This window comes from Asterias rubens, chromosome 8, assembly GCF_902459465.1.
Source record: "Asterias rubens chromosome 8, eAstRub1.3, whole genome shotgun sequence".
In the NCBI taxonomy this organism is placed as follows: domain Eukaryota; kingdom Metazoa; phylum Echinodermata; class Asteroidea; order Forcipulatida; family Asteriidae; genus Asterias; species Asterias rubens.
In genome coordinates, this window is record NC_047069.1 from 16,336,846 (window position 1) to 16,361,796 (window position 24,951).

Here is a 24,951-nt window from a genome sequence, read left to right on the forward strand (position 1 = left end):
CTATACAGTTCACCCAGCTAAACTGCAGAGGGCGCTGTTTACAACTTTGATTCGTGGCTAGCTAGCTGGAAATGAAGAAGCCGGTAAGTTGATGATGGTGGGTGGGTTTGGAAAACATGTTTATTTCATTGAGAAAGCAGCTCATGAAAAGTTATGATGAAGAATAGAAAGATGTAACCATAAATAAGTTTTTAAAATAATGAAACTTGTGCTTTTAAATTAGATTTTACATGTTGATGATCACTTGAAAAGTTGAGTTTGCCAGCTGCAGTCAACACCATCACTCTTCACACACAGCAGACCACTGACTCATTATCAATATCAGTGACTGATTCAGGCTCTGGGTGGCACCATGGCATGGGCCATGGAGGTAGAAATCTATTTCTGAAACGTCTGAGGGGAGACTGCAGATTAAGAAAATTGGTCTCAAAATCTACGGTTCTGATATTTTAGGGCACATTTATTGGTCTAATTTGCAATGACCCACACTCACTAGGGACTAGCCCCACTTCCCACTTGTGTGGCTAGAACTTAGAAGGAGGATTCAGCTATCCTTGGCCTTCACATCCTCTCGCTGTGGATCGTGGGGAGAATGGAGGATTACGATGTCAACCGTAGAGTCTAGAGAGGATGAACATGACGAAGGGTCATGATTATTGCAACTAACTAATTATGATCTGTATTCCCATCCTTTACCTACTTCAATTCTTGACAAATCCCATTTTTTTTAAATTTCAGCAGTTCGTTTGTAGGACCATGACTTGGACTGACTCGTGAGCCTTCCCATGTAGTAGGTCTAAGAGTAAGACTAAGTAAAGCAGTATGTCTAACAAACAGTCGACCTCGTCTAACCGATCTGCTGGCCGGGGCCGAGGCGGCAAGGGACGAGGCAGAGGTGCGGGTAACTCCTCCGGTGATCACGTCAACCAATGGACTCAAGGGGATCCAAGCACGAGGGCGTGGGGTAAACCGGGACAGGGACGAGGAGGTAATCAAGCGGGTAACACAACTGGTTCTCAAGGTAACCAGTGGATGCAAGGCGATGCGGGAAAGAGAGCATGGGATAAACCAGGAGAAAAAGCACGAAAGAAAAAGGCTGCAGCGGAACAAGGTTCGTATTACATTTACATTATTGACTTTTGTTTATGTAAGCAATTTGTTAGCCCTCCACACCCCTGCCCTTCACTGGTACCTACACATCCTTGTTCCAACCCATGGAATGATGAATCTCATTGATGACATTTTTGTATAAATACTCGGGTTGTTTTCACAAAAAGTGCGAAGAGAGAGAAAAAGTAAATGATTAGTGAATAAAATTAGAACTTATACAGGGATATCTGTGGAAAAAGGGAGAAGGCAAAGACTAAAAGTTTTTTAGTCATTTCCTTCTTGGATGTGTAGAAATTGGGGTTGAATGGTCTGGAGGCACCTTATCCACAGTTTTCCCCTACCTTTTAGATAATAAGAATAACTAAAGACATTTGTAAAGCATCTTATTACGCAAAAGCCTGTAGGCACAAAGAGAACAATGAAATATACAATGAGTGAAAGATAGATCGTAAGTAAGCAGATTACAAATAAGCAGCTTCAAACAAATGAGTTTTGTTTTAAGACAGTGGACACTATTGGTAATTGTCAAAGACTAGCCTTCACAGTTGGTGTATCTCAACATATGCATAAAATAACAAACCTGTGAAAATTTGAGCTCAATCGGTCATCAAACTTGCGAGATAATAATGAAAGAAAAAAACACCCTTGTCACACGAATTTGTGTGCGTTTAGATGGTTGATTTCGAGACGTCAAGTTCTAAACTTGAGGTCTCGAAATCAAATTCGTGGAAAATTACTCCTTTCTCCAAAACTAGGTCACTTCAGAGGGAGCTGTTTCTCACAATGTTTTATACCACCAACCTCTCCCCATTACTCGTTACAAAGTAAGGTTTTATGCCAATAATTATTTTGAGTAATTACCAATAGTGTCCACTGCCTTTAACAGAGACTTAAAACAGTGTTAAGAACTAGCCTGGCAAATAAAACAAATATTTATTCCAAGATTATTCTCATTTTATCCGTCTGTGTAATCTTCCTCACATTTTGATCAGCCAAACCAACCAAACCAGTGCCAACAGCTGAAGAACGATTCCGCGAAGCTTCCTCCCAAATCCACGATTCCGTTCAGCGACACATAGATCAAGGAGACCTTGAGATGGAGGAGTCCTCATCAGAAGATGAGATGGATGACACCGAGATACTTCAGAGCACCTTCAGGATGTACACAAACCAATATGGTAAGACTCAACCTCAAGTATCCGATGCACCGTCTAGTGTGTGTGTCCAAAAAAATTGCCTACCCCTTTCAGTCCTGGATCTTTATCTTTGAGAGGGTAAGGCCATTATTATTTTGCAAAGGGCACTTACATCTGAAAATATGAATGTTTGTGGGAAACTTCTGAGGGGGCACCAAGACCATAGGGCAACAGAGGCATGGCCTCTGTAATTCTGGGTCTGCGCTTTCCATCTGTGCAACAATTACATGTTTTCGACAAACTGTTTTTGGTTCTTAACAAGGGTAATTAATACACAAGTACCACACAGTTCCACTGTGAAGTTAACTGAAGTGCCCAATACACTAAAGTTTTGCAAAGAATACTGCAGGACGAGTGGAACTGGGATGCTATGCTCACTAAGGGTATTAATAATAACTGTGATAATAAAGAAACAAAGCGCTTTGTACAGACAAGCAAGATAAAAAACAAACGTCAATAGCAGAACAAATTGTTAAAAAGTTAGTGTTACCAGATTAAATATCAAAGGAGAATAGACAATATTATAAGTGACGTACACTCTTAGGCAATTGAAGGGGTAAAGTACTGGAAACCAATAAAGGCAAAAGACAATAAGCACTGGCACAATTTTGTTTGTTATGTTACAAAGTTACATCCATAGACTAGATAAAATAAGTTTTGCTCACTGGTCCTACCAGAGTAGGAGGGTTTTATGGTAATTATGCTGACCAATCAATAACTCCAGGCTCGCTTTTGTTTTGTTTCTTTTGCATTTTACAGGCGATAATTCCACTGAGTTAGAGAAGACAAGTCAATACTTGGTTGATTCTTGTCGGTCAGGAGCTAATGTCTGCCTCGTCTGTATTGGCAAAGTCAAACGGCTGGATGCGGTATGTGCCGTGGCTTGGTCTAACTGAGCTACAATGTATCTAGCCCTAGTATGTTGGCGGTCTCCCTTATTATTCAATATCCTTGTTCGGGGGGGTTCAAGTCAGAAAGGGACTGAAAACCCAATCCATATCGGAGGTTCCTGTGTGGGACATCATATTAAAGGTGTCTAATTGGCCCAAGTTATTGGTAAAGTTATGCACTCAATAAAATGAAAGTGTCATGAGAATGGGATCAACTTAATAATAATAATAAAAAGATATTTATAGAGCGCCAACTTGCCAAAAAGGCCTCAAAGCGCTAGATACAAAGGTAAAAAGCAATTTCCAAAATACAACATTACAATACAGAGGGTTTCGGAAGAAAACAATTTAAAAAGACAATTACAAAAAATGCTACAAGGCAGTTTCAGAAAAAACAAAAAAATCTGAACCAGCCAGTGAAAAAGTAGAAACAACTCTACAAAAACAATTATTTAAAATAATATTGCCTAAAAAGGTATGTCTTCATATGACGCTTTAAAATGTCAATACATGAACAGTCCTTATTCCATAAGGAGAGAGACAAAGATAGTCAGCTCACATAGTCACCTCTGTTACTAAATCAGCATTCGTCCGCTGGCCAACTGCATGTTAAAACACCTGAGGGTTTCTCATAGTGGGTTCGCTGCCTAGTTCAGTTTTGAAAAGCATCCTTATTTCTTGAAATACGGAAAATCTGATGTACAAATAAAAGGACAAGCTCACTGGTCCTGCTGACTCGTAACTAAAAAAGGTAAAGTGCAAACCTTGTTAACCACAAAACCACTTAAGTGTTTGGTTTTAAACATTATACAGATCTGGACTTGCAGCAAATGCTACTGCGTTCTTCACTTACCGTGCGTCCAGAAATGGGCCAAAGAGGGCGCTTTACAGATGCAGGTTGACGATACTTCAACTAAAAAGAGTTCAGTGTGGTCATGGTAAGTCAGGTGCAATGAATTACTCCTTTAAGTTTTAGCCTAAAGGTTGAGTCATAATTTGGTGATGATCTCGAAGTGGAAGTGTCGTGGCCGAGCAGTTAAGACATGTAAGAGCACCGAATTCAAACGCTGGTGTTTCTGATCAGTAGAGTGTGGGTTTGAATCTCGAGTCATGACACTTGTGTCCTTGAGCAAGACACTTCACCATTGCTTCGTCTTTCGGATTGGACGTTAAAGGAACACGTTGCCTTGGATCGGTCAAGGCAACATGTTTCATTTAAGCTGTTGGTCCCATGCGTTATGTAATGCATGTAAAAAGAATCCAGTGCACTCATCAAAAAGAGAAGGGGTTCACCCCGGTGTTCCTGGTTTACCCGACAGCACCTTGTGCTATATAAAAGGAGAAGGTCTCATATTTCAAATGTAGTCCCACATAACTTGCAGGAAATACTGAATTTTATGAAGTACCCTTAGCGTCACTGAGTGACGGATATGAGCGCTTTATAAGAATCCACTATTATTATTAATTTTAGTACTATATGTCAAACTCTATTACTTGCTTCGCAAAAGTTAGTCTCTCTCTTTATTCTTGATCCACCCTTGACAGTCCAAAGTGCCGTTACGAGCTACCTGTCTTTGCCATCCCAAAGCGATATTCCTGTTTCTGTGCTAAGGTCATCGACCCACCCTTCCACCCATGGCTGAGTCCGCATACCTGTGGTCAAACGTGTGAGCGACCTCTCAGACCAGAGTGCGGACATAAATGTCTCCTACTCTGCCATCCTGGTAAGTGACTACAGTCCACTCTCAAAATAAAAATTAAGAATTGTTCTGAATTAGTATAAATAAAATGTGTGTTGATGTGGAATACGGAAGTAAAGATGTACATACATGTATAGTTAATATAAATTGCATTTTGGGGCTGAACAAAGAAAGATTTGCCAGCAAGATTTGAACCTGCTACATACTGCGGTTAACTGCACTAATGCTCTACCAACTGAGCTATCAAGCCGTTATGTTTGCGGTCTCCCTATTTTGTCAGTACTTTTGTTAGGAGGTGCCAGACAGAAGCCAAACAACCTGTAACGACCATATAACAAGGGATCACATCTAAGGTTATGAGCTTGTGAGTCAGCATGATATGTTAGTTTTAAATTTAGGAGGAAAACCAAAACATTTGGGTAGGAACTGAAAACCAAATCCACATAGTGCCCCGGCTGGATTAGGCCCAGGTCCCAGAGGTTGACGGTGAAGAAAATTACCACCACCCCAACCTGACCACCACAACATTTTTATTGTTTGGCTCAACACTTTGTGGATCTTGCTCAGTTTCTTATTACGTTATTATTTCCATTTTTGTCATCAGGTCCGTGTCCACCTTGTCCGAAGATGGTACGTTCAGCGTGTCATTGTCAGCGCCAACAACCGCAGCCGAGACGTTGTAGCAGTAAGACCTGGTCATGTGGTCAAACATGCGGCAAGGTGTTGTCATGCGGACAACATTCATGTCAACAACCGTGCCATGAAGGTAAACAGCTGATGTAGTCCAACCTGCCTATGTCCGTACTAAGAAAACTTTCTAAATCCTTCGACATTCCATGCTATAGCTATACATGTACAATTTAACAAAAATAATGTTCTTTTTGAATAAAGGATATTTTAGTCATACTTTTTAAAATCTAAATATAAAGGGATGTTTTTACAAAGTGGCGACTGTGTGAAAAATTAAAAGTACTAAAACCTTCGACTGGTCCATTGTTTTTATCCATAAAGGATAATGACAGGCACTGGACTTACAAACCAATTGTTTTCATTGGATAGACATTATACATGTACATGCAGAAATGCATCTATCAGACTGATACTACACAGTTTACACACAAAAACAATGTTTCAACCAAGGACTTTATAACAGGGTTCTAGTAAAATGACATAGCTAGTCCTTGCTTCGCCAAAACCAATGGGGACGGCTCTTAAAAAAACAATAGTAGAACTGAACATGTCTTTTCTTGATTTCAGGATTTTGGCAAAATCTCCTTTCAACATGTTCAAGAGTCTTCCAACTTTCTTGACAAAAGTAAAGCGGTCACCAAATGAGAAATAAATACTCTACATTGTGTAAAAACCTGTAGTTTTGTATTTCAGGTGATGCACAGACTCTGTCTACATCCTAGAGTGTAACCTCTGGGAAGGGGGAAGGGGGAATCCACTTCTGGATCCATTTTCAGAAATTGTTATACCGCTAATAGGTGGTCCTCGTGCGTGTCTTGATGTGGAAAAATCATATCAATCTTGTCATGACTAGCACACAACCAAATATTGATATCGTCACTTTTTTTCATAATTATGTAACTACATATTCGCATTTTCATTAGGTGTATGTAAGCCGTGCCTAAGAACGAGCAAACAACCATGTCATTGCGGTAAGCTTCGATCAGTGCGTCCGTGTGCCACGCCCCAATGGCAGTGTGATAGCGTCTGTAATAAACAACTATCATGTGGACATCATAGATGTGAGGTCGTGTGTCACTCGGGACTTTGTGGAGACTGTCCAAGATCTGGGAAGAGATTCTGTCCGTGTGGTAAAACAAGTAAGTAATCAATCTTCTGACGATGACTAGATTCCTTTCTTTCCCACAAATAGTAGTTCAAAAGTAGGACAGCTCTTTTCAGAACTGAGAATCTTACGCATTCCTTAAAAGAACTACTCCATGGTAGTAGAATATAAAGCAAGACAAGTTCTCAAAATAACATAATTTACCCAACAAGCAAATATGCACATGGTGTTACCGCAAACCAAATATACATATCTGAATTATTATCTAATAATAACAAATGGTAACTGAACTTGTGATTATAGATCTTTCTGTTGTTGATAAAAAAACGTTGTTTGGCTGGCATGGGCGGCGGAATGTTAGCAAAACATTCAACTGTGTTAACAGGGCCCGGTTTTATGGCTCCGCTTACTGCTGAATGCTTTGCTAGCAATCACCATTCTTCGCTTCCATTCTTCGCTTACAGGGCAAGTTCAAAATTTCTTTGCTAGCTGTGTAAGCAAGAATGGATTGCCTAGTAATGTGGAGTCAAGTAAACATTCTCTGCAAACCAGTGAAAAAGCTGCCGAAGTAAGTGCCGAATTCCCTTACTTCTGTAAGCACCGATTATTTGCTTATTGTAAGCAGAGCCTTGAAATTTAGCCTCGATGTTGTGACCAAATTCAACATTAAATAAAATGAAATGGCCACATTTTATATTGGCAGGTTTTCAGATTCCATGCACTGAGAATATTCCAACTTGTGGTGATACATGCGACAAACTTCTAGAATGTGGACTTCATAAATGCACAAGAAGATGCCACTCAGGACCATGTGAAACGGTAAGAACTAAATGTTTTTAAACAAGTATCTGTAGGGTTGTTTGGCCGACTTGTGAATTTGTCTGTCTGTCTGTAGGGATGCCTATCTGTTTGTCTGTAGGGCTGGTGGGTTGTCCATATTGCTTGTGAATTTGTCTGTCTGTCTGTAGGGATGCCTATCTGGTTGTCTGTAGGGCTGGTGGGTTGCCATATTGCTTGTGAATTTGTCTGTCTGTCTGTAGTGATGCCTATCTGGTTGTCTGTAGGGCTGGTGGGTTGTCCATATTGCTTGTGAATTTGTCTGTCTGTCTGTAGGGATGCCTATCTGGTTGTCTGTAGGGCTGGTGGGTTGTCCATATTGCTTGTGAATTTGTGTATCTAAGAAGGCTTGATGCCTGTCACAAAGCATAAAAATTACTTGCTAAGCACCGAAAAATCTTGCTAAAAAAACAGAAACTGGCAAAAATTCCATAAAGTGTACACTGTTGCAACTGGTGCCCCACTCATTTTTTGCTCACCAAAAACATTTGCTAAGCAGTATTTTCTGTTTAAGAGCTTTAGAAAATGATGTCATCATCATCGATTTAGGGCCCTGATGTCATCATCATCGATAAATCTTGGAAGTATGATTTCTGTGCAGTAATGTTTTAGGTGAACAAGCGGTTAGTTACGCACTATACTTATACACGCAATAGCCTCTGTATTTGAACGACTTTTGAATTTACATTTACATTTGAATTTACATGGGACCAAAGCAAGACTTGCACGGTCTATAATCATGATAATAGCAGAGAAGACTGTGTCTAAACAGTAGCCGCATGTTACCCTAGTGCAATGGATCCATACCTTGGTTATTATGACTTATTATGATTTTATATTTTACTTGTAGTGTCGGCAGCTGAGTGTTAAGAAATGTCGCTGTGGACAGAGAGAGAAGTCAATATTATGCTGCAAGGAGTATCTGTGTGACACGAAATGCCAACAGATGAAAGATTGTCAACGTCATCAATGCAAGAGGAAGGTAAATTTACTCTACTGAAATAAACTAGTTTGTCTACTTCCACAGGTTCGAAGGTCGGAAATCAAATTCACAGCACTTAAGTTTCTCCATGTAGTGTGGACCGTATTGTATGTACAATGCATTTCATGAACAATAACGTATACAGCGATGGCAAACATAACTTTCACTGTGCTTTCGCCATGTTTTTTACACATTATTGGAAGGAAATTATCATTGTAAAGGAGTTCACTAGTAGTGTAGACATTATTGGTAATTTACAAAGGTATGACCTAATTTATTCAGTTCAGTTTTAGTTCAGTTCAGTTTTATTTCCACTCAATCATTTCAGATGACAAGATATAACATAGAGTAGTAAAGATACACAATAGATTAAGTGGTGGAGGACTCCCAAAAGCAAACTTGTTAACATTTTGTTTTGGTTTGAAGTACAAGTAATGGTGCAGTGGAACAAGTTGTGCTCACAACTTTCCAGCCGACACAAATGCAATCTTTGTACAAAAAAGTTTTCAAATTTAGTTGATATGTCTTTTAATGCATGTACAAGCCCAAAGCTTCAATTTAGTCACAGCAATTAAACAAATGTGGAAATAGATCAAAAGATGGTTTCATCCGCAACATAATAAACCACAATTGTAACACAAACAAATCATGACAATCAAAGTTATATCATTTTGATTTCTAGAAACTTCAATAGTCTGGTACTTGTTTCCCTGCGCTGTGAGTAAATACCTTCTGTGTAGTTGTGCCAAGGGCTAATGGGGGTGATGAATGCAGAACTTCTAAAAGATTTGTTTGTCCATTTCTAGTGTTGTGATGGTTTCTGTCCAGCCTGTGAGCAACTCTGCAACAGACCTCTTCCATGCAAGAACCACAAGTGCCCTTCTCAGTGTCATACAGGTTAGTTGGTAATTACCTACATGACATGACTGGACCATTCTCCCTCATCAAATTCGTTCTGTAGAGTCACTTGAAGTTTTCAAGAAACTTATTGATTCTTTCCTGTTCAATGGCCGATTAATAAGGACCAACTGGCTTTCCATTATTGGTGCCTTTGTTTATTCCTTTTGTAAGCGGCTCTAACGCCTGTTTACTATGATTGAACATGAATAAGCAGATTAAGTTTTTATGGTTTAGCAAGAATTGTCATCTTTATTTGACTTTGGTGCTATCCTGCGTTGGTGTAATTTTCTGTATACTTTTGTAGTACCATGTCTCTATAGCCTTGGGTAATATTTTATTGGGAAGTGCGCTTTATACATTTGTATCATCATATTATTAAAGGAACACATTGCCTTGGATTGGAGGAGTTGGTCTATAAAAAGCATTTGAAACCGTTTGTTATGAAATGCATATGGTTAGAAAGATGTTTTCAAAGTAGAATATAATGATCCATACAAGTATCACTCAAAATTGCATGGTTTTCCTTTTACGTCACGAACTAACACGGTCGGCCATTTATGGGAGTCCAAAATTTGACTCCCATAAATGGCCGACCCGACTGTGTTAGTCGACGAGGTAAAAAGAAAACCATGCAATTTCGAGGCATATTTGTGTAGATCATTGTATTCTACTTTTACAACATCTTTCTACCCATATGCATTTTATAACAAACGGTTACAGAACACTTTTCAAAGACCAACTCGACCGATCCAAGGCAACGTGTTCCTTTAATACAATTGTTATCATGTTACAGTCACTTTCTTGTTCACATTGTTGTAGGTTTGTGTTATCCATGTCAAGAAACGATTGATGTCAAATGTTTCTGTGAATCGACGCGTAATACTGTGCCTTGTGGTCGTGAGAAATTCACCAAACCACCGAGGTGTCATCAACCTTGCAAGTAAGTGGACAATTTCATAATCACTTTTCTAGAAGAAAGTTTAGTAGATGTTAATTTTTGCATCACGGATAAAGAATATAATTTGTTTGTTTACCCTTGCACCATTACACAGTTGTGTCGATTAAGCACTGACTCAGTGATTTTCCCAAGTGAAAAAAAAATCCACTGGCAAATCATTTCGGTAGGATTTGAACCCATGACCTTTGCATTGCTCGAGCAAAACTAGAAGAAAGTTTCTTCATGTGGCTGTTTTGTTTTTATACCCACACGAGGGTTTTTAACTAAGAGCTAGCATCTGCAGTTAAACCGTTTTGCTAACGCTATTCCCCCTGAAGATGATGAAAGCATGTGGTGCCATAAACCTAACCTAATCATCTTCAGTTTGTGTACAAAAGATTTAGGTAAAATGTCATTTAAGGCTAGGGTAAACTACTTCTAGAAAGCTTCATTTCTACTTTTTTTCGGATTTAGAATCCCTCCTAATTGTCACCATGCTGCACGTGATCGTCATCGATGTCACTTCAACCGATGTCAACCTTGTCAACAAGCATGTGACAAGCCACTACCTCGATGCAGTCACCGCTGTCCATGGCAGTGTCATACTGCAGTCCTTATCAAACAGGTCGAGAACAAGGTTAGACCAGAACACAACTTTATAATCTCAGAACTACCACTGCTCAAAAGAGATTTACAAAATGGTGCTACTGCAAACCTCTCATGATAACACTCACACCATGCCAAGTTTCAAATCCTACTCATTCTAATCGCTGGCAAGAGAGGAAATATTGAATAAGCCCAATGGAATTTTAAAACTTGAAAGAAAAAATCCACAGGCAAACCCGACCTCGCCAGGTCCTTAGAAGTAGTTCAAATCCTGTGTGATAGCAGCGGAACTTTTGTCCCTATTGCGTTGAATGTATTTTCAAATATCTCCCTGATTGTTGTATAAAATATTCCTGATGGCCAGATGCAAATGTTGGCAGCTCTGCATGTCTGCTGTTTAAAATACATGGCCAAATATTTGACAGTGTAGTAAACAGTCTTTGGTGGATTACATAGTAAACTGAATATGAAATGGTTTGATTTCTTCTCAGGGAGCTAGAGCTGCCCCATGGGAGCCCAAACCACAGGCACATTTAACACTGGTTGATAAGCCATGTCCACCATGCCAGGTTCCTATACCAACAATGTGTGTCGGGAAACACGAGGTAAGTTTATGCCGCTAATAAAATCAGGATATAATAACGTACATTCATAATGCAACATGTCTGCCCAAAATGACACTCCTGGTGCCCAAAATGACCAATTTGATGAACTTGTTGAAAATTATTTTATGAGATGAAGCAACCTAACTACAACACCGTGAAAGGTACAAGTTACAAAGTGAGGCGGCGCATACTGCTGCCAGACCATGCCAGAAACACTGGGGCAAAACCCCTTCTCTTTATGATAAGTGTTACCTGGGTTCTAGTCGTGCATTACACAACACACAGGACCAACAGCTAACATCCCATTTGAAGGACAAAGCAATAATACTTGAGTGTTTCGCTTAAGGACACAAGTGTCAAGACAGGGACTCGAACCAACCATCTTCTGACCAGAAACACCACAACTTAAAAGTCTGGTGCTCTTGACCAATCGGCAACAACACGGCATAGATGTAAGTGAAGGACCATGGTCTGCCATAATTTGCTGGTTATTGTGATTAAATCATTCGCCACTTATTAGTGTCTCAATCTAACTAGATATGATGGTCTTTTTGTGATTTAGATGCAAGACGTCCCCTGTGCCTTGGTTGGACCATTCTCCTGTAAGAAGCAATGCGGACGTATGTTAGCGTGTACAAATCATCACTGTACGCTAGAATGTCATCTGGTGACTGGTGCTGCAGATGACTCTATGGTAAGATACAGCTCGGTTACCAGATAATCAAATCCTGGCTGTGGCTTGAGAACTTTATTGTGGTAGCGGCCATCTCCTTTATCTCTCGTTTGAATCAACTGCCCTTTTTGAAACAACAGCTCGGACGTAGGCTCCAGTTTGAGCTCCGTCGATCAGATTGAAGCCTTGTAAAGAAAGCGAACATCTTCTAAATAACTGATGGAGCCTAAGACTAAGCCCAGGCCGGAAGTTCAAAGAAAAGAGCCACATTAACCGAACCAACACTTTAAGGCGAAAAAGTTGGATCCCTGATGGTAGAAGTGAATCATTAGTCCTTGTAGTCTGGGAATATGATAGCAATTATGATAGTATGATTGAAAGTCTATTTTTACGCAAGTTTGGAACCAAAGAATGAAAAGGTTTTCTGATTTTATAAGCACTCACTCACAAACTTAAAATTTTTGTTGTTGTAGTTTGGAAAGGAATGTGAGCCGTGTGATAAAGAATGCAGTAAACCAAGACCCAGAGGATGTGTACATTCATGTATCAGGCCGTGTCACACTGGATCCTGCCCTGCATGTAAGAAGAGTATACGTCAACGATGCCATTGTAAGATGATGATGTTACATATTGACTGCCGGTAAGTATGATGGAGTTAACTATTGAAAGTAGAGGCGTCAAAGATAAATTGGTAGATAATATATAGTACCAAAAAAATGTTGAGTTTAAGAACAGTGGGCTACAGTGTATGGACACTGGGCTAACCAGAGCGGACAGAATGAGTGAAAATTAAAAAATAAGACATTGTATTGGTCAATCAGGATGAGTGTGGTGGGAGGTCATTAGATAACGCATAAATGGCATCAGACTAATTGGGACGGGCTTGGGAGTCTGCGGGGGTGTACTGTTTTATTATCCCCCGTAGTTTGATATCTAGTTGACAGAGATATATAGCATTATTGCAGTTGTGAAACTTAAGTGGGGGGGGGGGGCACTGGGGCATGTTCCAATTGATGTTCGCGCCCTCACAGGTATATTACTCAGGTTGGATTCGAAGCCACAAACTTTGCCCTTCTAGAGCAAAGCATCACTGTTACGGAAGTAGGGATTTTCTTGCTTAAAGCCATTGGACCCTTTTGGTAAACAGTGATGTCCAAGGCCCACACTTTGTGCACCACAACTTCTATATCAAATAACAACCCTGTAAAAATTTAGGCTCAATCGGTCATCGGAGTCGGGAGAAAACAACGGGAAAACCCACCCTTGTTTCCGCCGCGTTTCTCGGTGTCATGACATGTGTTTAAAATAAAGCATTTCATGGAATCATCTTTCAAGAGAAGTCTTTCGCCATTGCCTTCTGTAAACCCTGTAAGTTATTTGTAAATCTGTGAACTTTTTTTTTTTTTTTCTGAACCGAAAGGGTCCAATTGCTTTAAGTCAAAGCAGATCTCACAGGTACATGCTAGCAGAAAATGTTTGCTTGTGCGCATTCGTACTCAACGCTACCGGGCATTCTTTGCTTACACAGGTAGCGCAGAATTTTGCAGCTTGCCCTATAAGCAAAGAATGGTAACTGCAAGTGCAGAAGCAGGGCCGTGAAATTTGCCCCAGGTAGCCAGTGACAGTTTAGATCCAATATTTAAGTAGCGGCTACTACAATGATTTCATCCAATGAGAGAGTGCATGGCTGTTTTGGGGAATGTTTAATGATGATACTTCTAATTTCTGTTCCCCATCAGTCAATGGACGTCTGCTAACGATGATGAGAAAGCTGACTTAGTCTCATGTAAAGGACCATGTACCAAACAACTACCATGCTCTCATCTTTGCAACAAGAGCTGCCATCCTGGAGACTGCTCAACGTCTGAAGATTGTATTCACAAAGTCTCCATCAGATGCTCATGTAAGAGGAGGAAGAAGGTAATGAAGAAGAAACTGTATCATCAGTCTCACCATTGTTCAAGGTGTCATTTTAAAGATATCAGTCATTCAAGAATGCTCTTACATGTACCCAAGATTCTCCATCAAGAAGAATAGCAACGATTCAAACAACACTTGTTTGTCAAGGAAAAAACGAACAATGTTTAGATTTTGTTGAAGTCAAAATAGTTTAAAATTTGAAACTGTAGATATTTTTTTTCCCATTCTGATTCAGGTCTTGTTACAATTTGTTCTAGTCAAGTAAAACAAAATTGAAGTACAAGCCCTGTAGTCTTGTGGATTCCCCCTCCCCCAACCAAATTTGAGCTCTTAATCTTCTGCCAACTAAGTTGGAAACAGAAGGGCAAACCCCTTTTCTGAGCGATAATGTAACTGTGTTCTTTTTAGCTTCACACGACACATGGGACTTACAACTTTGAGTTCCACAACTAAGGGAATCAATGTGTGGTGAAGAGGTTTTCAACTAGTGGTTTAATCCCAACGAGGCCTGGTTCTTGATAATTTTACCCGGACGAAGTCGAGGTAAGTTATCAAGAACCAGGCCTCGGCGGGTTTTAACCACTAGTTGAAAACCGATTGAACACACTTTGATTCCCATTCATAAATACCTTTTCGGTCAAAAACATCATCACTTTTTGGTCAAAAAGTAAAATAAATGCAAAAATTATAATTGTTAAATGATTTCTTTCAACACAACACCCCTCCAGCTATGAAATGGTAAAGCCCTCCGCCGCCCTCGAGTAAACAACTCCTTATAAGGGAGTGCTGTGCGCGTCATGTGTATAGCGTGATGTGCCACAACTGTTTTAGCTGTTGCCCTCGACCAATAGGAGCGAAGAAACTGTCTTATAAGAACAGGTGCAAGGTCGCGTGTCACGCCCATGAATTAACACTTTTTACCGGTCATAAACAAAGGTTTATACACACCCACGTGACGCGCTATCCACCAATAGGAATAGCGAAACTGTCTGAGGTATTTATGAATGAAGTGTAAAGGCCTTGTCACACGAGGCAACCTTTTGCAGGCAACTTGAGGCAACCAACTGCAGTGCATGCTGCAGGACCACTTTGGTAGCACATAAGTAATTTTTTTTCAAATAATGTCATATCATCAACAAGGTAAATGCCCCAACATTGAAATGTGAATGGCTTTTCTTCTTGGAGATTGCCTGGAATTTGCCGTGGGTGACATGGCCCTAAGACTTTCAGTCATTGTTTTTTGTTTGTTTTGTGTAGGATTTCCCCTGTAAAGATGTGCGAGAAGGCAATGCTAAGGTGATGTGTGATACATCTTGTAAACAAGCCATGGAGAAATTGGAGCAGAGAAAGGAAGAGGAGAAACTGAAGAAAGAAGAGGAAGATAAAGCTCAGCAGCAGGTGATCCATTTTTAAGTCGTACTCCTGGGATAAGTAAAATTATCCGTCCCTTCCTCTTATTATCCTCTAAACTAGGAAATAGTGTTACATGTACAGTAGCTCTTGCAAATTGCTAACCAACCAAAATTAATTACACCAGCCTCTATAATGCTCTCTAAAATTGAAACCTTCTTGTATTCTCTCCATTGGGTTATTGGCTAGTACAGTGGTTAAGTTTGCTTTGCGGAGAGTCCTTGGCATCACAACAAGAATAAATGAAATAAAATTAAATGAAATGTCACATTGTATGCCAACTCTTTGGAACACATGCACAGATAATATACATTATATAATTTTGGCTGCCGATTCCTATGTTGTATTGTAAGCTTTGGTGTGATTGCAGGCTATTCGGGGCTTCGGACTGGCACCCCGTATCCAAGTATTGAAAAAATAAGGTGACTGCCGACAGAGGGCTAGATGTTGGTTCAAATCCCACTTTAGGCAATTTTTCATTGCTCAATCCCAAACCATCAAATAATTTTAGCCATTTTTTATGGCGTTATGACAGCAGTAATTTATCACAACTTGGGGTTAGTGAATCAGTTTAAGATAAAAAACAAATAATCATTACTTCAAATTATTTTTGTTGCTCGTTTTTAATTTTCTACAGCGGGACCAGGACGAGTACGAGCGCCTGATGAACGCAAAGGGGAAAAAGCGTCGAGGACGACGTAAAACGGACGAAGTTGTTGAACTTCGCTTCTGGCAGGAAAAGAAATTCCAGATCTTCTTATTGTCTGCTGCCATTGTTTTAGCTGCTCTGTCATACGTAATTTTCTTTGCTTAATTACATTCCAGAGTACAATTCATGCAGTTATGTCAATTTCATTTTATCTTTATCTTAATGTGGATAAGGGACCCACAAATAATTTGTTCTTTTTAAGAATTATATGTTAATGCCATAAAAACAATGGTGCTTCATCCTGTTTTGGTTTATGGGTTTTTGGTGGGATTAATAAACTTAAAGATGAAGATGGAAAATCTTGGTTCCTTTTTTTTTTTTGGGGGGGGGGTGGCAGTGTCCTTTTGTCAGTACCTTGTAATGGTATATTAAAATATAAAAATAAAATAGGCATGAATGGAGCATCTCAACAGTCCGGAGAGTAGAAACATTCAAATTGGATTAATTAACTCTTTCATTCACTGACCAGTCGCTAGCGACCAGTTTAAAGCCATTGGACCCTTTCGGAAAACAAAATAGAAAGATTATATGACTACATGTACAGTTCTCAAAATGGGAAAGAGGACTCTTGAAAGTGCTTTTGTGGCCAATTTTTGGGGAGGTCGCCGTTCGCAAACAAAACCGAGTAAACAATAAATTTGTCCATAATATGGATCATATTATGATCAATTTATTACAAAAAAAATGGAAGGCTCAAGTGTTCCAGCATCTGTACAAGGACCAGTTCATTGGACTGCGGGAGCATTAAAGATGCCAACCCACTTATTCTATAGTGTTGAAATGTTCCCATGGTTCGGCACAATGTCACAGTCCAGCAGAGCTGGGGGTCCACTGGATTTCAGGCTATGCTTTAGTTATCATCCCTTTGTGCCCAAACATGCCTGACATTTAAGATGCTCACAACTTATCACAAAAGTGTTTCCTGACAAAAACTAGAACAGGATACAAGTCAAATTCTTAAAATTGTCACTTATTTATTAAGTGTTTTGTAAACACAATTTTGGAAACCTTGGCCCTTGCCCACCTTAACCACAATCTTATGTCACCCTAATCCTAACTGTTGGGACTTCTCAATTCTCCACAATGAGGCCCTTTGATAAGAGGATTTATAAGGGTTAGGGATACATGAACATGTAATTTACCACAATAACTCCACTCACACAATCATTAAACATTTTTTTATTGTTTTTTTTCCTTTCTCTTTGGACAAAAACACGTCACATGGAATCTTTGTCAATTTATAAAAAAGTAAGACAAACGTCTCAGGACTATGTACAACTTTTACTTTAAAAACAAAATGTTGTATGAAATGAGAACTAAGGTCCCATTGATAAGTTTCTAAAAATAATTTGGTAATGGTTTGTAGTATGTAGTCAGATTGGTCATTCACTTCAATACATTGTCAAGTATAACCAAGTTCCCTTACAGATTATTTGTTTATGTACAATAATCACCATACACACAGACATTGCTTATATTGTTTGAGTTTTGTTTGACACGTTGTCTTTTAAAAGTGTCTGAACAAATAATATACAGAACAGAATGTTTGTTTTGTTTTAGAAGCATACTATGAACATGGAAAACATTGGAAAATATCAATTCAGGTCAAGACCTTTAATTTGACATTTTTGGTTATTTGGAAGTAGGTGTGGCCCTTTGCAGCCGCTACGGGCCTCTAAAGGGTTAAGGAATGGGCAAGTTTTGAGACGATGGTAGGCTCCAGATCACTGATCCTTTTCTTTTGTTCTCAATAATGAGACACAATTGAAAAGCACCGGCGAGTCGGATGCCCACGATCCTCTCAAAAGTCTTCAAGTAAAAATGTGCACTGTACTCACTTCCAAATGGTTTTTGAAGGAACAAAACATTTTAAAAAATGACAATAAATGGCTGCACAAAAGCAATACAGAGGTTGATTTCACGAAGAGTCCTAGGAGATATTAAAAACCTAAGTCTAGTCCCAAGTTAGGACGAGTAACTCATCCTCTAACTCAAGATAAGACTAGTCCTAACTCTTTATGAAATCCACCCAGGTCCTCTTGAAACCCTAGTGATAAATGGTGATAAAATTTCATAGAATCAAACAACTTTTACAATAATTCCTTTCCTTTTTCTGATATGAACAAATTTTGGAAGGACTATTCCACGTTGATATTTCCAAAATACCACAAGCAAAGGATCTCTTGGTAAAAGCACCCTGTCAGGTTTTCAATTGTATTACAAACTGGGTCCAGGTGACGGTTTTATGTCAGTGAAACCAACATAACCAATAACATGAGTAACACAAGGTCTATAAAAAGTCAATACAACAAAACTGGAAGTGTTTTGTGTTTGTTTTAATGTTGAAACAAAAACACTACAGAAGGGAATGCCATAAACAATTATGTATTGTTACAAATTTACTGTTGCAATAAAAAAGCAGTGTTCCTGATGTTTTGTAAAATAGTCAAATTCACATGGAAGTGTAGTTCACAAAGATACTGATAATGTCAATGTGAAAATGTTTTTCATAAGATGGAATTGATTCTTTTCAGATCCCTGTTTAAGATTTAGTTTAAGATGTAAACCCATATTTGTTTTGTCCAGTCTCAACCATCAATGGCAGTTGTAATGCAAGAATAAGAGATAGAATATGTATTATGGAGTTAGGCAAAGAATAAGTATGGACAAAATGGCTGATACTAAGGGCCCAGAATGAAGCAATGCTTCTAAAGGTATGGGTCCCCGACTCCTAAACATCTACATGCCTTGAGCCGAGCTGTATTGGCAAAACTTTGAAATTGCACCAAGGCATATTTGAAATTTCAATAAACACTATAGAAAAATGTGATTGATAACAAGGGCCGACCTTCACATTCATGGTGTAGACTTATTATTATTTATAGAATTTTCAGGCTTGTTAAAAAACAATTTTGCTGAGGGCAAACAAATCGGAGAGCAGATTAAACAGAACTGAACAGCATGCCTGGTGATTTTAACAAAGAGGAAATTAAAGTTGATCGATCTGTTGGATGTGAAGTACAATACCATTAGACATTTCCTTAAAAAAAAAACATCCTATAAAATATCACCCTATAAAAGGTCAAACACTGTACCCCTTGTATATATTTTCTTTAATTGTTTAAACAAAGCTCTCTTATATTTACACGTTCTCCAGAAATAACCTCAGTTAAAGTTTTCTGATAATACTGTACATTAGGTTGATTTTCCTTCCAAGTAAGAAAGACCCATTTTAATAGCTACCTTAATGAAGTACAAGACACTTTGAATATATCGTCAAATTATTATGAGGAATTCATAGTATTCAGTTATAAAAGGTATTATTCAGGATTGGTGGGGATGACAAAATAAATGCAGACAGTGTTCATGTTTTGTTAGCCCACCTTGTCCACCTGTTGTGGCTCTCTTTTAATATTGGTCTTATTCGATGTTAAAAGAGATACTTAACAGCACACCAAGGTGTGATCAACCATTAACATGATAGACCCAAACCGTGGAAATTTAGTCTTAATCCCTTGTGTGACTCGGGGGGGGGGGGGGGGGAATGGAAAAAAACAACTATACACCATGTTTTAGCATTAAAACAACATTGTCCCCAACTTAAGTTGTAACAACCGAAACCAGCTGTTACAATTTTAAAAAGTTTTCAGATATATCCCAGAGTATGACCTCGTTTTAGAGGGAAATATTTCACAGAAAAAGATTGGATCTTGTTTGAACTTCATAATCAGGGCCCAATTTCATGGCTCTGCTTACCGTACGCACAGAATTGGCGCTTACGGCAAGCGTATTTCACAGGTTAGCGGCGAATTTTTGCTTCTGCGCGTGCCTACTCCACGTTACTAGGCATTCTACGCTTACAAGGCTAGCGCAGAAATTCGGCGCTTGCGTGTGCGCGGGGAATCGTGATCCTAAGTGCAGAATTTGGCGGTAAGCAGAGCCATGAAATTGGGCCCAGTAAGCTTACCGAACATAACTAAACTCTCATCCTTACCAATCCTGTATAATCCCTTTAACCCAACAATATTATCATTGACTCCTACACTGGAGTTTGTCACAATTTTACATGGTGGATTTCATTGACCATTTTCAATTATTTGCATTGTACAAAGTCATTTGACACCAAAGGGTTTCTGGCGATGTCAGCCTCAGTTTTTAAAGTGTACTCTACGATTCCACCATCTGTTTTTACAAATGGCATGGTTAGAAATTTATTTAAGATGTCTTGGGGTCTTTAAGTTCATTGGTGGCTGAGATCATTACCAAGATTGTCAGGGAATTCATTGTTTATCAATCGGAGGTAAAGTTTCTTACAGCTTGTTAAGTTTAATTATTCATCATGAAAGTCCTATGTTGAAATTAAAACGTAAATTGATTCAACATTCTATGAATGTTATGTTTAGTCATTTTAGTGTCACTACAGCGTCTTGCGAATTTATTCAATAATAACCCCCAAAAAGTGATTGATATTGATTTCAAAATAGTTTGTTCAGTTTAGAAGACTCAACTACACACATCCAAAAGGGCGGATTGCAGTTTAACCATGGATTGTCCGATATGGTTAAGTAAATCACACAAATAATAAAATGCAACAAAACTAAATCAAGGAAAACAGGTGTTGAAAATAGCCTGACATCTTTGCATTTGTGTTGGATCGCGACAAACCGGGAGTCAACCGAAAGATAGTGCAATTTGGTCAGATTTAAATAAACTCCTGGCTTATTAAACACTAACCGGTCAATATAAACAATTTAACTAACACACTTATAATAATATAATAAATCAAGTCGACGTTGAATGGTAATGTAACTTGAACATATCCTCTCATTTGTCCGTAATGGAATAAATATTTACACATAAAAACAATGTCAAGTAATAAGTCTTTAAAAAAAAAAAAAGACAAACAAAAAAAGCTTCACTTATTTATACAGATCCCACATATCGAACTCAGTCATTTCACTATATTTCCCACAGCTATTTAGTTCCCCTTGCTTCAAAATAGCCGTCGCCAGATACAAGATAAAAATAAATTTTAATTTCCTGCAATCTTTTATCGATATAACCTCACACTCTCGCGCTCTACCTCAAATCTTAAATCGTAATGTTATATATATTTACAAATGGAATTAATTTGGCAGCAAAGTTTGTCATCTTCAAAATACTTCGGCACAACTTCATAAAGTAGCTTACTGGAAGAAATGTTTCCAGCTATACCCCGTTCACACATAGACGCCGCTTCTACCACGATGAAAAAGTGGCCGAGAAAGTGACCAATCGCGGACCAATGGTGGGCTTAACGTGGGAGGATCTCCATGGAAGTGGTTTGGTCAGGTGGAAGTGGTTTGGTCAGGTGGAATTTCCTAGGTCAGGAAGCTGCAAGCTCTTCCCACGATTATTTTGAACATGTTCAAAATAAGCATAGCTAGCTCGTGGTCACGATAAGCCGGGCAAAGTCGTAATGGGAATGGCATTCGCATACAAGTTGCGTGGTAGCATCATGGCGAGATCTCTGTGGTTGTAGTAAAGACGCAGCACCGTCGGCAACCATTTCGAAGTAGAAAACCGCTTGGTCGGCATTGGTCTTCGTGTTATCGCCAATAATAGTAGTGGCAGTGAGTCAGAAACACTTTTTACGCAGTAAAGTTGGGCGGAGTCTTCAATTTGCCAAATTGCTGGATTTTGACGCCGATCATACCCCGACTTGATAATTTTTTTTGAGATCGGGTTGATTGGCATGATCTTCATAAGGTCGTAGTGCTGTGTGAATGGGGTATTAGCAAACATCAGCATGGAGTCGGAAACAATAGTGTGCTGTTTTTTTCTTCAATAGATTAGACTTACGCTAAGCAACTCTATGAAATGGGCCAAGTGGACTACACTGTGCTTAAAAAACAACCTACTAAAGAGGTCCCCAGGAAGAACCAAGTTATGAAATGTGCAAATCCCTAACCCTTAAACCCAACCTCCTTTCAGTTTCCGATTGGCCTCTTAACTTCCTAAAATGTTCCTAATCTATCAACAGAAGGTAGGAAGTGTTTCGAGAACAAACACTCCACTTTATCAAGTCCATATTTATATGTTTATTTGCATAGAATGGTGTTCAGAAGAGGTCTTCGTTGTCGATGGGGATTTATATGAATCAAGGGTAGTATTTTATGCACCGTTTGCTCAGCAAGCACCACTCTACACAGCTTCCTATTGGTATGTCAAGAACCCGCCCAAATACTTTGTTGGCACCATTTCTCATTGCAAGGGAAGATACATTATTGGTTAGAAGTGCCCAAGTTTTGTCCTTCATAATCCACAGAAAAATATCCTGTGCATATTTAAATAAAACTCTGAAGTTAAAAATAAAAAAGAAGACAACTTATTTCATCTATCGTATCCTTATTATCTCAAGATACCCAATTGAAACTAATAAGTTAAGATCCTCACTTAAAAAAAAAGAAGAATAGAACATAGTTCTTCAAACTTGTTCTTGTCTCACATTTAGACAACATGGGCTTTTGAATAGATTTATTCTATTCAGTCATCTTGCATTCCTCCAAATCAATGTACAAGTAAACAATAAACAGATGCTGGAAGGTCAAATGGTCAGTGCCCTTTTTGTATAAAACGCCATAACAGCTTATCATTGTTTGTGTAGACGGGACACAAGTCAAACTAGGCCCCCCAACAACTAAAAATTGACAGCAATAATGTAGCCTTCCCTTAAAGACAGTACGTTTGAATGCAATACTTTGTTATAATATCCCTGATAGCAGCTTGGTTTTGTGAATGGTGCTCAACTGCATCCAACCACCTCAACGATATTCTTGGGTATTTCACAGAATTTGTAGACGAGTCTCTGTCCGTCCACCTTAGCCAGGATGCCTCTCTGGTAATAGTACCTGAAACAAGTAAAAAACCATCACATATCAATGGAAATCACATGTATTCCGATGCAATGGCAGTAGTAAACAAAAAAAGTAGAGTCTGTCCCAGCCATCAGGCTAGTTTTGTTTCGTTCCTATTTTACAATCCAGTTTTTGTTGGCATTAAACAACTGAAAATCTTAAAATGGATTGTCAATATTGCCATAAAGATTTGTATTATATAAAGACTTTGCCAGCAAATTATATTGGTTCACACTTAAAGGCAGTTTGGAGACAACCACAAAAACTGCATGCAAAAAGGAACTCTTTAAAGTACAACAAACATTTTTCTAACACTATCTCAGGCCTTGAGGTACACTCACACAACCGCCTCTGGTCTTGGCCTTTCTGCCCCTTCAAAAAGTTTCCATAGATTTTAAGATTTCACTAGGGAGTGCCCTTTTCAAAATGAAAATGGCATTGCACTCTCAAAGCTGAAAATCCGGGCCTGCCTTCTTACTGTCCTAGGGATTATTTGGAAATTTACATGTGAATACTTTGTTTTCTTGAAAATTGCCTGGAACTGGTTACCTGTAAAATTGCCTCATGTGACATTACCCTAAGATCAATCTGAACTCTTTGTGAAATTGTCCCTCTGGAATATTTGAAAAGACTCACCTCAAAGCCCTTCCCATCGTTTCGTAGTTCATATCAGGTTTGTTCTTGTGTTGACCCCATAGCTTAGACACAGCCTTTGAGTCCACTAACTTAAAGATGCCATCTTCCCTGTTAGTCCATTTGATAAACCTTGGACATGTGTCCGAGTTTTGAAGAAGGTCCAGAAGGAATTCCCATAAGTAGGTTGTGTGACCTAGTAAAATAAATCATCAGACATTACAAAATTCATTTTAACATACCATGGGTGAAAAAAATGTAATGAATTAACATAATTAAAGTTAAATCATGCTAATCATGCCAATCTAAGAGAATCAAGTGAGGTTTGGTGGTAGCACCATGTGTAAATCTCTTTTGAGCAGTGTCGCTTCTGAGAAGAACTAGTTGTCAACCACCGGTTCTTTTCAGAACCAACAGAAAGAACCAACACTACTCAACAAAAATGGAAAGGTGTTGCTACAGAATAAAAACAGTATAAATCTGATGATCAGGGCCCAATTTCATGGCTCTGCTTACTGCCAAATTCTGCAATTACGACACGATTCCCCGCTTACGTGCAAGCACCGAATTTCTGCACTAGCCTTGTAAGCGTAGAATGCCTAGGAACGCGGAGTATGCACGCGCAGAAGCCAAAACTCGCCGCTAACCCGTGAAATAGGCTTACTGTAAGCACAGAATTCCCTGCTTCCGTAAGCGCAAATTCTGTGTTACGGGTAAGCAGAGCCATGAAATTGGGCCAAGCTGTTAAGACTAGTAACAGAATCTTCATTACCTAGCTTTCTTAGTGTTATTTCAACCTTCAGTATCCACCGAACTTAAGGGTAAAAATTAATTTGATCAAATACTTACTATCTCTGGATTTTCTTTTTGAACTTGACGTCTGATCATCTGGAGTTCTTGACTTTGATTTACGACCTTGGATAAAAAATAAAATATCAAAATTAATGCAAGAGGTACAACAGAGTTATTTTGAAAATCAGTACAATGAAGGAACAAATTTAAAGGAATATGTGATATCATTATTTGCATGTTTTGTCAAATAGCTGCATTGGTTTGCTGTTTGTAGTTGTCCTTGAACATTTCAACTTAATTAACTATCTAGTCTTACAGTGTTTGTTTCCTCTATGTAATTATATTTATTAACTTTTAGTC

General features: G+C 38.8%; 2 protein-coding genes across 5 annotated transcripts in view; one reads left to right on the top strand and one right to left on the bottom strand.

Moving 5' to 3' along the window:
• The first annotated feature begins 60 nt into the window (after positions 1–60).
• On the top strand, positions 61–19,825 carry LOC117293401 (NF-X1-type zinc finger protein NFXL1-like). 2 transcript variants are annotated; one of them, XM_033775720.1, is made up of 19 exons: positions 61–83; positions 742–1,111; positions 2,103–2,288; positions 3,066–3,175; positions 4,010–4,134; positions 4,742–4,920; positions 5,501–5,662; positions 6,510–6,725; positions 7,395–7,510; positions 8,379–8,510; positions 9,317–9,407; positions 10,230–10,350; positions 10,822–10,984; positions 11,445–11,558; positions 12,121–12,252; positions 12,705–12,871; positions 13,971–14,151; positions 15,409–15,549; positions 16,199–19,825. In XM_033775720.1, exons 2-19 carry the CDS (start codon positions 823–825, stop codon positions 16,373–16,375), a joined length of 2,802 nt encoding a protein of 933 aa, XP_033631611.1. In that variant the 5' UTR covers positions 61–83; positions 742–822; the 3' UTR covers positions 16,376–19,825. The 2 variants fall into 2 exon arrangements, with proteins under 2 accessions (XP_033631611.1, XP_033631610.1); XM_033775719.1 differs by having other exon boundaries at positions 66–83; positions 739–1,111.
• A 1,333-nt stretch (positions 19,826–21,158) lies between these two features.
• LOC117293458 (ETS-related transcription factor Elf-4-like) overlaps positions 21,159–24,951 on the bottom strand; it is a 29,846-nt gene continuing 26,053 nt past the window's right edge. For all 3 annotated transcript variants that reach the window (XM_033775799.1, XM_033775800.1, XM_033775802.1), the window contains 3 exons: positions 24,649–24,714; positions 23,803–23,995; positions 21,159–23,160 (listed from right to left, as the gene is read on the bottom strand). In XM_033775799.1, coding sequence (XP_033631690.1) covers positions 23,055–23,160; positions 23,803–23,995; positions 24,649–24,714 — 365 coding nt within the window. In that variant the 3' untranslated portion in view covers positions 21,159–23,054. The remainder of the gene's footprint in view (positions 23,161–23,802; positions 23,996–24,648; positions 24,715–24,951) is intronic.